The 15,347-nt window shown below is 36.6% G+C and overlaps 1 protein-coding gene across 1 annotated transcript in view; it reads left to right on the top strand.

Moving 5' to 3' along the window:
- The window catches only part of map2k5 (mitogen-activated protein kinase kinase 5), a 70,950-nt gene extending 64,890 nt beyond the window's left edge, over window positions 1–6,060 (top strand). Inside the window, exon 22 of the mRNA XM_028443024.1 lies at window positions 4,660–6,060. Within this exon, the coding sequence (XP_028298825.1) occupies window positions 4,660–4,764 (105 nt within the window). The 3' untranslated portion in view covers window positions 4,765–6,060. The remainder of the gene's footprint in view (window positions 1–4,659) is intronic.
- The last annotated feature ends 9,287 nt before the right edge of the window (window positions 6,061–15,347 follow it).

The raw sequence follows: 15,347 nt of genomic DNA, 5'->3' as shown, positions 1-15,347 counted from the left end.
TGATGTGACAGGCACCTTCGGACATGTCAAATCCCAGCTGATGACTTTGTCCCGTCAGGGTTAATTCTTTGAGCCAAAGGTGGAGATCCTGATGTTAAATTATCACTCAGGACTTAGTCTTTTATCCTGGTGTCGCTCCTCTTGCACTGAGGCACAAAAGGATGATGGATGAGATGAGTCGTCAGCATGTAGCGGCACCTGGAAGGGTCCAATCCAGCCGTATCATACTGACACACTCTGATGTAAGAGTAATTAACCTCAGACTGTTTGAACCCTGGCTGCCCATTAGAAGGACGACAGGATTAATGTGCCACCTCCAGGACTTAAAAAAATCCCTCAAAGTTTATCTTTAATTGAACAAAAATTACCCATAATTCTGCTGTTTTAAGTGAATTTTTAGTCAGAGGTCAGAAGAGTGAGCAATAACTGTACATCATCTAAATATTTGCAATATGTCTTTAAAAGAATCAAAGTCATTCACAAGTGTGTTGTTCATCCCACATGGGTTTATTTTTAATAGCACCATCTTTGCTTCAACATATTTTTTTTCAGTAACCGCAAATGAGAGGGAGTCTCAGGAGGGTCTAAAGTGGACCATCGCGACCAGTCTGTCCTAGTTTGAGAAAGTAATCTCACATTTTCTGCACCAGTTTGGTTGTTGCTGGGGGGCTTTCAACGACAACAACAGCACTTACTTTGATGTCATTTTGAGCCTCCAATCAGACTGAACCACTTTTTTGTCTTTGATGAGCTCAATTTTGGTGTTTTACTGACAGAACTGTTGTAAGCACTGTTAGCTTGATGTCTGCAAAGAAATCTAACACTATCAACAACTCTATCACAAACATCGGGTTTGTTAACAAACGGTCATGTGACTTAAACTTTGGAAAAGTTTTGTGCATTGCATTGTGGGATTGGGAATTCCATTGAAGAATGTAAAGATGGTGCCAAAGTGGAAAAGTTTCATGGCAGATTTGGCAAGAAAGCGAGCGAGGATATTGCAAAGGAGCATCAATCCAAGTAACCAGCTTTTACCAAGATTTCTTGTGTTTCTTCACCAGACAAGGAAAGCAGTAATTCGCTTGACGCCATTTTTGTTCTGGTTTGTTTATGTTGTTCTCCATGATATGACGTCACTCTGTAAGACATTAAATTCCAGCCGTATTCTGGTGTTTCCTTAAAAGGCCACAGTTTTGGCACAACTTTCAATCTGTGGAAACACCAGAAGGGTGTTGGTAAGTCACTATGGTAATGTGTATGGGGTCACATTTGGAGTGGATAAGAACAACTTTTGGATGAAATACAAGTACAGTTTAAAAATGTTAGGGATCGTCACCAGCTGCCTAAAGGTTTGATTCTCCTTTTCTGTTACTGCTGAGGAAAACGTGGACATTTTAAGGTGTTTAAGTTTCATTCTCATCATGAACAGAATGGGGCCCTGTTTAGCTTTGGAAACTGCACAATGGTTATCTGCTTTGTCTGAGAACTGTTTTTTGATTCCTGGTGTAAGCAAAACAATTACCATCCTGGCTTTTAGGTCCCCATCCCAAAATCAACATACCCTTACTATGCTATACTTGGGGTGAAAAAGCAAATGTTGCTAAAAAGAAAATATTCCACTCTGGCATCAAACCCATGTCTGTCTAAGAGTGACACATGAACCGGACTAACACAAAAGTTAGTGAGACAAATTAATTTTCACTAAAATCTTTAAAAGGTAAAATACAATTTTGATTTAAAACCTCTGTTTTATTTTAGTCATTCATTGACCTCTATCAGCAGTATAACATTTAATATGTTTAGTCCCAAATATTCTTTGGAAATATCTAAATCAATCATTTTACTGAAAGCTCTTCAGCCCTTTTAGGAGGTCAACGTTGTTGTTGCTTTTGTCTTAAGAGTGCTACGCATCATCAGTGCGCCTAATGGCTCCTTATTACAGGATCACCATAGCCTCGGGTGTTGATGTTCCTAAGTACCTTTCACTGTTGGAGCAACAGAAATATGTGACAGGAGAAATTTAAAGATTTGGTTACTTTTGCAAAGCTCATAACAGACAGTGGTTCTGCAATCAAACTAATAGGTTTACTACAGTCAGAACAGAAAAACCTGAATCCCAAAGGCCTGAGACCAGCTCACGTTTACTGTTCGTGGGTGAACAATGGCTGACAATGGCTGACATCAAAGTAGCAAAAGGGTTATCATTATAAATCCAATTTATATGCCCTTCCTCTCTGTTCCCTGTCTGCATATTAGCTAAAAGGTTTTTTAATTTATTAGCTTTTTACTTTTTTTTTTTACTTTACTGCTGTCTGTCAGTCACCTCTACACCAGAGCTGCTAAACGATCCAAGTTTTCTTGCGATTGCTTCGAGACCCCTGTTTTCATCTGGACTAGAGTCCACTTCTTTGACCCACACCACAGTCCGGTTGTGAGTTTACACTGAGTCAAACAAGCCTGACTTTAAAGAGACAGCGAGCCAGGGTTTCACTAAAGTGAACGGGCCCTAAAAACCAAAGTCTGAAGCGGGGCATACACCTAAGGATTATCTGTTACTGACTCCACACATGAAGATAACCAGGAATAAAACACTTTTGATCATACTGTGTGTGTGTTTGTGTGTGTTTGCTCCAATTCTCTCAACTAATCTCTTCTTGATTGGTTACATTCTGTTTTACAAAGCAAATCAAGGGATCATGAGTCGGGAGTCGTCAGCGTCCTACACACACACAAGGAGTTTTGGTTGTATTTATTAAATATGTTCGATATTTACGACTGTCAGGCAGAACTTGTTTCAAAGTCGATTATCTGAACAAATTCACTTTTAACTCACCTCAGACCACAGGATAATTTAATAGGATAATCTTATAAAACATAAAATAATCTGGTGGTTGCTGTTCTTGATCAGGAATGGGGAAAATTGGGACAAAAACCGCCCAAGATGGTGAGGCCGTTTTCACAACCTCTATTCAGATCGAAATCAGTGTTGACATGTTCATTTCGGCCAGCCTCCCAGGCTTATTTTTATCTAATTAGACATCGAGACAGCTTCAATAAAATTCATGGTTACTCAGAGTTGAATTGTTTGATTTAGACACGCTCACGCCTCCCACTGTGACCTCTGTGACCCCTGTGACCTCTAGCTCTGATCAGGACCGCCCCTTAATGTTAGACTGTAGAGAGTGGATGGCTTGATGGATAAATACATCACTTTGACATCAGTTTAAGTCTAGCTTCATCAACAAGAACACAATGCCTAACAAACTTATCTAGCGACAATCATCACATTCCTTTTTTTAAGACTTATACTCTTTTATCACAAAGCTCGTTTCACCTCCTGTTTTTTTTAGTGAGTTGTGTTGATCATTAAACCTTAACAAAAAACACTACAGATGAGCCATTACTTACATATTTTGCATTTAAAATCAAATCTGGTGGACGTTAATATTTAAGAGGCTTTATTGGAACTACTATTCATTTTATGAGTATTTTATTATTCTTTTATGTATTACAATTTAGAATAATTATGCGAGTCAAGCTAAACATTACACTTCGCATAAAGACATAATAATGTTTGTGGCTTCAATCTGTTTGATACTAAAAAATAATATTGTTGAAAGGAGTACGTGTATTGGAGGGGCTGCTTTAATTTTTCTTAGTTTAATGGGGAAGCTTGTTACTTGAGTTTTTACTGCTACTTTTGTTTGTTTTTATCAGTTTGAGCAGTTAATCTTCAGGACACGAGTCAAAGAAAGCTTTGTGGTAACAAATAACAACATGAAAGTATTAGTAATGAAGCAGAAAATGTAAGAAAATAAATGTTTTTAACAATGCTTTAGCAGACCAAAGGTCAGTAAAGTTTTCACAGAAAAACACCAGAAAATTTAAATAATCCAATAAAAAGTTAAACAAAACCTGATAATAAATCTAAAGTGTGTCACTACAAATATATATTTACTATACAATAAAGATTTACTTAATGGACTGATTAACTTGTGGTTTGCCAGTAGCCATGCGAACATTCAGCAAGTTGCAGGTGATCTACAAACCTTGCACAACAAAAATTGTTTCTTTCAAAAGTGCAAATGAAACATGAGAAATCTGTCAAGCACATTTGCCTCACACGCATTGTGATTTACCAAACGTGAAACTGATTGCGGTGACTGTTTTTATGCATATATTTACCAGGTTCAAGTGTCACAGCTTTACTCACAGATGGCTGCAATTATTATTGTGAGGAGGTGACGAACGCAAAACAAAAGTCAGCGAAGAGAGCAGATCTTTGCTGCTTGAGCAACACATTCCTAACAAATAGCTAACATTTCTAATTACGAGCTATTTTCTTTATTTTTTTTAATCTTTTCAACTCTTCTTGGCTGCATCCGCAGTTCTTCTCGTTTTTGCCACAACATTCAATCAATCAATCAATCAATCTTTTCTTTGTATAGCGCCAAATCATAACCAATGGTATCTTAGTCTATTTAACTGTGAAGATTAGAAATGTAATAAATGATCTTGATTTGACGTGCAGCAGCTGTTTTGTGTTCTTATCATATTGTTCACTTTTATGGCAACTTTTCAGGGGTCAGATATAGAAACTCAAATATCTTTTTTCTTCCTCTTGGATTGTGATTGAGTCACGTTGTGTGTTAATTACAGGACCACGCCTTCATTGTGCAGTACAACGATGGAAACGCCGAGGTGGTGTCCATGTGGGTGTGTCGCTGTCTGGAGGAGAGACGAGCTCAGCTGGGACACGTTTGACGTCTTCTCTGATCAAACCGTCAGGACCTTTGACTCTTTGTTTGCATTATGTTGCGCCACACTCATAAACCGGCCGTTACATCCTTCCTGTGTAATAAACCAAACCTCTGTGACTCTTATTGTGAAGAGGCAGGATCCTATAAAGTCATTCAGGTGGAGATGTGGACTTGTCTCGCTGCTTCAGTGAGAACCTCAAACCATCCCCATCAGGATCCGATGAAAAGTAACCGTCTAGTGCTTTACCGTCGACAGCCCTGCGGTGAATGTTCAGGTTTCTGGCTGTGAGTAACGTTCCATCTGTGTGCCTGTTTTTCCACTTTGATAATTTATTCCCTCATCTAATATTAGTATGATCTCCAACCAAAACATTTAAAATCCTCCTAAAATGTATGTATTTTCAGGTTTAAAAGAACAAAGAAGCAGCAACTCTAAGAAAAATCTGCTCTAGATAGTCTCCTTACATTTAAGGTTCAACATTTAACGTTTGAGAGCAATCTGTCGATGCTAACTCTATACGAGGTGCTGTTAGCGGTGAGCAGTTAGCCGTTAGTGGTGAAGGAGACCGCGTCACAATCCATTTATCGTCATTTTTTGAAAAGCACCCCAGTAACGCACCAAAGCAATAATAGAACGCAAAAAAGTGGACATAAAAGTGTAGAATATTTAGTGGAAGCACTTTTTAGGGTGTATGAAAAATAGTTAGATTGGATTTGAGCAAGTTTAACAAGTAAGACAGGGTTTTCTGTTCCCCGTGGTATAACGTCAGTCTGCGAGACATTACATTTTGGTTGTGATTGGGTGTGTCTGTGGAAAGCAACAAAATCAACACCCACCATTGAGTCTTTTGGGGCACACTGTCATCAATCGTAGATGAGAACTAATTATAGATGAAATACAATGCTACTCATTGTTCCAGCTGCTTTAAACAAAGATATGGAAAGTCATGATGACGAACCAGTTGAGTTTGTTAAGAAGGTGGATTAGGCATCTCAGTGAAACCAAAGGACTCTCGTGTTTCTGCAGATCTGACTGTCAGAACTATAAACCAAAAAGTCAACGTGGTAAATGTAGGAAATATAAAACGTGTGCACAGTCTTGGGAATTTGAATATACAGTAAATTATCTGCCAAAATATATTTTATACTTTGTACCAATAACTGTGTGTCTGTTATACTGTTTGTTGTTTATAAACTCAAAGCTGAGAGATGCCAGTGCCTGTTTCTTTTTGCCTTTCTTTGTTTTGTTCTGTGTCGGCCCATATTCCAGTCACGGAGAATAAAATGTATTTAAACAAGAGTTTGGCTTGGGAATTTATTTCCTTTCTTCATTTTTTTTAATAATCTTTTAGAAAATATTCACTCGCAGCCAAATGTGAGAGGTCAACTATCCCTATTTTTAGAAGCAATAACTTTCTGAAACGTGTTCATTTGCACTTTTTATCACTGCGGGGCAACAGCAATGTGATTGTGTGATCATAGTGTCACATTATCAGCATTCATGTCAGCATTTAGAATAATGCTCAGTTAGAGCATTAACACAGGGATCAGCAAAGGGTTTAGTCTATTTTTGTATATTTCTAACTATGTGTTTTTGTGTGTGCTTGTGTGTTATTGGAGTAATGTGAATTTTTTGGGTCATTTTGTGTAATTTGGTTGCGTCTAGGACAATTTTTTTGTCATTCTGTATGTTATTGTTTTGTATTTTGGATTCATTTTAGTTTTTGTTGTGTTTTATATACTGTTATATTTGTGTATAGTCAAGTTATTTTGTGGATTTCCTGTTTTGTGTATTTCTGGAGTCATTTTGTGTAATTTGGTTGTGTCTAGGACAGTTTTTTTGTTATTCTGCGTATTGTTGTTTTGTATTTTGATATCATTTTTGTTAATTTTTCCATTATTTTTTGTCTAGTTGTAGTCGTCCTTTGTTTTTTGAGTAATTTTGTGTATTTCTTAATTCTGTGGATTTCCTGTTTTCTGTGTTTCTGGAGTAATTTTTGTGCGTTTACTCATTAAACAGGCATTGTAATTGACTCAGGATTCAGCTATACACTGTCTCTGAAAATGAAAAATAATTTTAAGCTAAATAAATGCTACAAATCCTGCTTTGTGAAACCAGTGAGTGAACCATTACCGCTGGTTTTGAATGCGTTAAGGCATGAAATGTGTTTCTTGTTCTGGACCTGAAACCTGAACCTCTAAATTAACAAACAAGATGCACACAGGTGTTAATTAAAGGTTGACTGAGATTAATTATCAGATGCAAAATTCTAATTAGGGGAAGAATAGTGAGGGGCTCACAGGTTGGAGTCCTCCGACGTGTTGATGTCAAAGGATTAATGAAGAAACCTTCAGTTTTTCACCCACTCACAGCAGCTATTGGGTTTATCATCACACATCATCTGTCACTTTATTAAGGAAACTTTGATCAGAATCAGATGCATTCATTCTTGTTTTCATTGTTTCTAAACTGTTCTTGAAACTTTTCTGGGAGATGAAGGTCCATATTGAAGTCCATGCTGTGAAATTCTCCTTTCACATCCAAAAGATGCTCAACTGGACTCAATCACGTGAAAAACGTGAAAAATGTTTTAGGATTGTGGGAGGACGCTTGAATACTCAGCCAAAACATGAAAACTCCAGAACCAACATTGAACCCAGCATTGAGGTCTTCTTTCTGTACACAGAGCCTGTTGAGTTAAAGAAACCAATTCAAACCAGTTTGACCCTAAGTGGACTGCAGATTTTAGGTGGGAAAATGAGCAATTTCAACAATAATTTCCCCAAGTTTGCACTAGGACGTATAATTGATACATAAAGTATGGAAGATACTGACAATATCCAAGCAATAAGTGATAGATTTCAGTCCCTGCAGGATTTTCTCTTTTACATTTCATTGATTTTGTGACAAATTTGTATTTAATTTTGGGAAATTATGCGAAACAATTTCAGGAAAATGTAGTCTTTTGAACAATTTGAGGTTTAAAATTACTGGCATTTCTTTAAATTAGTGTCTGAGAAATCTATAACTGAATTATTTGGTCATTTACACAATAATTAACGTTTTTTCTGTCTGTCTTTTTTTTAACTTTTTCCTAAATGGGCCGAATTGGATGGTCTAAAGGGTCGGAGTTTGACACACGTGCCTTAAAGTATTACTTTTCAATTCACCAAAATGTAACGCCTGCTTTACAAATTAAAAGCATATCCGCATTCCCAACACCTACTCAATTACAACTTAATTACAATTGCGACAGCAACAGATTTTTTAAATTGCAGTTAAGCCACAATTGTAATTAATTATCAATTACAATTTTAATTGACCCCAACCCTGCTGCCTTACATAGTGTATATATCAGTTATAGGAGAAAGTGCAAACTTGGGCATAAAAATGTTCAAATTGAATGTTTCCTCATCTTAAATTTGCAGCCCACGTGATATCAAACTGCTCCATATTCAGCTTATGGATGAAAATGAGTTTGACACACATAACATTTCCCTTTGTGTATGAAAAGTGAGAAATCCATTTTCACCGTAAAACCTAATTTTTCAAAAAGCCTTTGTTTGAAGCTGCTGCAGCGTTTCACTGCTTTGGAGGGAGATCAAAGAACATTATTGCATTTTTGTCTTTAACTTTTGGGTCTTCTTAAGTTTGAAAATGTATTTAGATTTTGGATTCACTCGTCAGTGTGTGAATACGGCGACACACAGAGAACACTGACAGGTGTGTTTCTGCTGCGGTGCGACCTCGTCTGTGCTGCACGTCCTTGTATCCTCACTCTTTTCATCTCTATTATTTGTCCAGCACGAGACGAAGCCATCTTAATACATACAAGCTTAGCGCCAACATTTTCCTTCTAAAGACAAAGATGATGATCTTAGAAAACAAGTCTTTAAAGTCTAGTCTTGTGAAATAACATCTTTGGAGATTTCCACTCGAGGGGAAACTTACCTTTGTCACATTTTCTATTGTATCTTTTAAAATGACAAACCTTGACAGGATCAGCTTCAATCTGCAGATGATTTAAAAGCAGCTTCTTTAACTTTACACAATATGTGCAGATGAATAGCTCACCTTACAAAGATTTATTTATTGCCACTAACCAAATTGAGGCTCTAAGAGTGTTTGGATCATGTATTTAACGTGACCACATTATCAGTATTAAATAATGTACAGAAATAGTTGAAGTCAATACTATAGGATGAGTGGTCCTAATGTTATGGCTGATCAGTGTATTTTCTAGCTAAGTGTGATTCATGGCTGTCTCTTTGTTGACCTACAGTAATAATATGTCTGTGATGAATATGTGACTGCTTCATGATCTCATCTGGCAGGATATCGAGCGACTCTTTATGCGGACATATGCATCTTCATTTCTGTCGGCCATTTTGCTAAATTCCCGCCAAAATGACCTTTTCCCTCCAAAGCGTAAGGAGCCGATGGACACACCAGGCGGGACAGAGTGTGTCTGCCGCACGCTTTAGCTAGCCCTTTATCAATGTCCTGTAATTAAAACGTCAGCGTTTAATTTCCGAGCCGTCCTGTGGCCGAGTGTTTCCTTCAGTAATAAAAAAAAAAGACCAATCGAAATGCTCTTTGCACTGGAAACACAAAAGGCGTTTAAGTGAGGGATCAATAGGCCCCGTGGTCCACAGCGGGATTGATCCTCTCTGAAATGGGATTTATGGGGAGGTCATGCTTTCATAGCCCGCTGATACAACTGTTAATTATAAAACATTTGCCCTCTTATTAAAACTGCCCTGATTGAGTTGCTCTTGATTTATCTCCTTTAAACTGTGTGAGGAAAATTCAGATTGTTGCTGATGAGAGAAATATGAATGTTTGTTATTCTAACAGAAGCAGATCAATGATACTACTGTGCGTGTGAAGACATCGGCGCTTTCTAAACTCACGGGTCCTACGGTGGCTGAGAAGTACAAAACTCATTTACAAATGCTACAACAAATGTACTATTTTGAAAACAAATTTACATAATTAGCGTAAAAAAATGACAAATAGCAAAAGGCTTTTACAAATATTGAAACAGATTGTATTTTGTATACTGCCCTTGTTAGCGTCCACAAAATGGGCAAAATGTTCTTTATCTCAGAAATACGGTCAAAACATTCTGAGTAAATAAGAGAAGCTGTGCAACTTTGCAGCCAGCGTCAACAAATGACCACAACACTTTTACAAACGCTGAAAACAAATGTACTAATTGCTACAACACTTTAACAAAAGGTCAAAACAATAAACAAATATGGAAACACTTATAATGCGCCTTTGTAAATCTGTTTCAACATTTGTAAAAGTGTTCAGCTATTTGGCAATATTTTTACATAATTATGGATATTTGTTTTCAAAATTGTATAAATTTGTTGTGGTATTTGTAAATGTGTTTGGCAGTTCTCAGTCACCGTAGGATCAGGATGCAAAAATCAGTCACTGAGCTGTTGGGTTTTTTGTTCCATTGCTGATTCCTTCAAGATAAATTAGGAATTGTGTTTTTTAGTATGATTTCAATGTACTATACCAGCGCAGGAAGCTGTTCTACAAGAAGAACTTTTACACCAGCACAGTTCATCTTTCTCTGGTCACCTATAAAACATTTCAACACCATCTGAAGTCCATGGAAGCAGTGCCCTATAGAGGAGATGACACTGTCTCACTGCCTCATTTTGCCTCAAAGAAGGAAGGTCATGGGTTTGAGCCCCTGGTGGACTCTTGGGTCTTATGTAGAGTTTGCATGTTCTCCCAGTGCTTGCATGGGTTTTCTCCCCTCACCCAAAAACATGTTTGTTATGTGTACGGGTGAGTAGGCGAGTCGGTGGTTCTCTGTCTGTGTTTGCCATGCGATGGACTGGCGCCCTCTCCAGGGTGTGACCAGTGGGGGTGCACTACCTGTTCCCACTCAACGTTCTTATTTGATGTCATTTGGAGCCAGAGTGTGCGCAGCAGGATCCAACGGGAGGAGCCCTGGTAACACGCCCCGCCCATTTAGTGTACTGCCCGAATAACTTACGGAGACCAACTACGCCACAAACTTAAAGCTGCTATGCGGAGTTTCTGAGAAACGTCTCCATGTCCCGCCCTAAACAGCCTCACTTCCTCCCCCTGCCTCTGCCAATCTACCAGTAGCCACGCCTCTACTTTTCTGCACGCGCATCATGGACCATAACAAGGTTAGGTTGAGGCATTTATATAGGTCTATGGTCAGGTAAGAGCCAAAATCATATTTACATGTTTGCTGTTGTGACACGTGGCCTTGTTTCCATGCACAGTTTGATTGACAGTCTCAAAAACAGAAAGTCGATGTCTATTGGCTGGGCGCAGTCAGTAATCGTTTCCATTTGTATAGGGGTCTATAGGACGAAGGCGGGACTTATATACATTAATACATATGATTGACCACCAGCAGTAGACCATAGTAAAAGACTAGTTTGGTAGTTTTTCGCATTTCAAAAAAATCATACATAAACATAGATTTTTCAGAAACTCCGGATATCAGCTTTAAGTATTTTTCCCACTGTAAATTCTACCAACGTCTTGTTCAGATGATCAGATCGTAGAGGTTAATACTAGCACTAGTAGCTCAAAAAAGATGAAAAAACTGAAGGGAAAAGTTTAATGGCATCTCGGCTTCCCTTCACAATGTAACTGCTTATGCTATTCACAAAGAGAGCTACGCAAGGCTGTCAATCATCGTCATATATGACGTCAAATCCCATTTTTCAACCTCAAATAATTTATTTCAAAACAAATTTCACAGAAAAATAAGCACTTGAACACAATTTAGGGTGATAATAACTAATGATCACAGCAGAGTTTAGGTTTGGAAAAAAAACATGTGACGAGAAGGCGGGGTTTATGACCTATACTGCAGCCAGTCAGCAGGGCGACTTCCCCGTGCGCGTGCATTGCCCATTCTTTTTACAGTCTATGAGGGTGATGCCCGTTAGCTGGAGGTATAAAGCCCATCCCTACAACCTCAAACAAGAATAAGCTGGTTAAGAAAATAGATCAAAGAATTATTGAATAAATCTTGCTATGTTAGGGCTAGGCAATATATTAAGATTCAAGATATATTGAGTGTTCTATTTTGGCGATATAGAAACTTACAATATCGCTTATATCGAAATTAATTTTATAGCTCATTTTGTACTCAAAAACTCGTTTTAGGAGTTGTAGCTTTTACTACTTCTCAGAACAGCATGAAAAGCAGTAAGATAGATTTCTGAGTGTGTCCCAACCCAGACCTTCCCCTAAACAAGCCACACTACAGAACTCACTCACATGTGCTGTCCCTTATAAGGAAAAAAGCCAAAAGTGCCATATATTGTGCAGCTGTTTGTTAATAAATGAGCCTGTGTGGCATTTTGTATCAGCAAATTTAAAGCAGAATTGTTTTTCTGGTAAAACTCTATTTGAATTAAAAATATCGAGATTCATATCGTATATCGCCATTTCGAGAAAAAATATGGAGATATGAGTTTTGGTCCATGTTGCCCAGCCCTACCACCAAGATGAAAAAAGTAAAAGTTTCACATTCTCTTTCATGCTCATGTAAACAAATGTACATCATAGGTAAGAGATTACACAAGTTACTTAAAGGATTTTAGTTTTTGTTGGATTTTTTTTTTTTTTTTTTTGCTTAAATGACCACCTTTTTAAATAGTTATTTGTTTTCTATCCTAAAATCATCATGATTATATAAAGTTTTTCTTTTTTTTCCACTATTAAACTACTACACACGTGTTTGTGGCTCGTTACTCGCGGCTAAAGGACTCCGAACATTAGTCAATCGATCAAACACAAGGTCTGAACAAGATCCGTCAAATAATTGATGAAGTGTGAAGTAAAAAAAACCAGCATAAATTATCTTCAATCAGCTGAACGACAGCATGTGCACGTGTGAGACTGATCATTGTTGATAACAAGAATATATTTTACGACACAAAGAATAATGAATATTAAACAAGGGATTATGTGTGATCAGGAACACCAGGAGAATCCATCTTGCAGATAAGTTTAAGCTTTTGAATCTCTCCAACAGAAAAATGGTGAGATAAAAAGTTTGGTGACCAAGACTCATTTGAAGTCAACTAATGAACACACCTGGTTGTGTGGATCAATGAGTCTGTGTTAATCGGTTTGCTCTTTATTTTGTTTTGTTCGTCACGCTTTCGTATTGCTATATTTTGTCTGTGCTTATTCTATAGTTTCCAGCTCTTAGTTTTGTTTTTATCTGTTGATATATAGTTTCCTGTCTGTGAATTCACTCCCTGTCTTTTCAGTTTTACTGTTCCTGTTTCCACTCAGGTGTTCCTCATCTCCTGATTACCTTCCACACTATTTAAGGAGTGAGTGCTGCCGCTTAGTCTTTACGTCAGATGCCTTTCTCTCATGGACTCTAGTTTTTGTTACTGGTTTTGTCACTTGTACATTTTCAAGTTAGTCCGTATCTCCATTTTTTTGGTATTTTGTTGTACAGTTTATGTTGTTTGTTTATGTTTTATTAAATTATGGACCTTTTAATAGGTTGTTATTCATGCTTTGTCAATCCATGCATATGTCCTGCACACACCTTCCCCAAAAATAATAATAAATAAACAAGTTTGTGTGACATTTCCTTTAAAATACCAAAATGAAACAAATCAGAAGATTTTAAAGACGAAATAAAAGGGAAAGCAAGGAGACTAATCCAATCAGGTTATATAAGGCTTTTAAAATGTTTACAGACCCATGTAAATAGAAATTAGATAAAGGTAAATAAATGTACATATCTGTTTAAAATTATGTAAAAGCCAAATATTCCATCAAGTATATAAGTAATATATATCTGACAAGTAATATATGATAAATTACAGCATGAACTAGGGGTGTGCACTGCCATGAATATGATGATATGATACGATGTAACCTGATACTAAACAATACCATATGCATCGCGGTATCAATAATTACAAATTTCACCTTTACAAGTACAAAATTATATGAAATACAATTTATTTTTTAAAAAAAATTTAAAAATGCAAGAACAAGTAAATGGTAATTAACTGTAATTCAAGAACCAATATCAAAAACAAGTGGCATGTTTATCAAACTGTCAAATTACATTTTTCAAAAAAGTTTAACTTTCGCTTTTACAACAGATTCTAATTCTGTTAACTTTTATATCTATCTATATATGTATATATATATATATATATACATTTTTTTTTTTTTTTTTTTTTTTTTTCAGTAACCACATCTATAACAGTATGTTTATGAAAATAAAGTGCAATCAACCTTTAAGTGAGAATGCATTGAGTAGTGAGGTATTTAACATGGTCTGGTGTGGTTCACTGACACCGGCCGTTTACATACCATGTGCAATTTTTGTTTTTTGGCATTAAAAAATATGATTAATGTGGACATTTTTTTGGATCGATACGATAATTGCACAGTGAATTATCGCGATATATCGCGAAATCGTTTTTTTTTTTTCTTTTCTTTTCTTTTCTTACACCCTTAGTCAACATTTTCATTGAGCTTTTTTTTTTTAAATTTGACATTTTTAATTTTATTTTGTTCTATTAAACCTGGCCCATTGGAACCAAATTACGTCTAGTTGTATGATAAATAATGAGAAAATGAGTTCAGTCAAGCTTTTATTTACTTATGTGTTGTTGTTTTTTTAATTGCTCATTATATTGTATTTTGGAAACATTTTTTCGATGATTTTATTTTGTATGAAAACATGAGATACGTGTGTTTTATGATAAAAGCGCTGCTTAAATATTTCAGAGCTGGGTTTGTTTCGGTAATAACACTGACACGTGGCGTCGCTGGAAAAGTCTAATTAAAAACTCCGCAGCTCACGTTTCTCCGCAATGAGCCGCAGCACGTGAATAATTAACGCAGAGGAATAATTACAGTAGAACGTGCTGATCACTGGACGGAGATCAGCGCGAGAGGATCAGGTTCGATATCTGTGACACACACACACACACACACACACATCATAGCATATCATGTATTATTTATGCTGTTCAAATATGGAATTAAGACCAATTAGATCAAAAACCGAAAGACGTGAAAAGTGAAAAGAATTTATCTGTAATTTTTAACAACATTGCCATAATTTGCAAAATAGCACTTTCTACCCTTATTATTATTATTATCATTATTGATTATCAAATGAGTTATAATTATTGTATATATGATTAGATTATGATTTGAATGTTTGTTTCTTTTTTGTTTTGTTTGTTCTTTATATGTTTTAGTGTTTCTTCTTTTCATTCAATATTCTGGAGCATCTGTATTCAAAAATAAAAATAAATAAAAAATGGCTGTTTCCCCCTTGGATAAATAAAGTATATCTGATTCTGATTCTGATTAAAATGAAATTTAGTGACTTCTGTATTTTTTGTGTGTGTCCTTGCCCACAATCAAGTGTCATCATTCATAGAAAATGTTAATCTAAACTGTGTGTTTCGTTTTGATCTCTGGGGAGATTCATTTGTTAACTGATCCAGTTTTGAGTTTTTACTCTTTACCTCCTCCTCCTCCTCCTCCTCCTCCTCCTCTCCTTCCTTCCATCCTCT

Source organism: Gouania willdenowi, chromosome 3, assembly GCF_900634775.1.
Source record: "Gouania willdenowi chromosome 3, fGouWil2.1, whole genome shotgun sequence".
In the NCBI taxonomy this organism is placed as follows: domain Eukaryota; kingdom Metazoa; phylum Chordata; class Actinopteri; order Blenniiformes; family Gobiesocidae; genus Gouania; species Gouania willdenowi.
The sequence above is the reverse complement of the archived record's forward strand: the minus strand, read 5'-3'. Positions and strand labels throughout refer to the sequence as shown.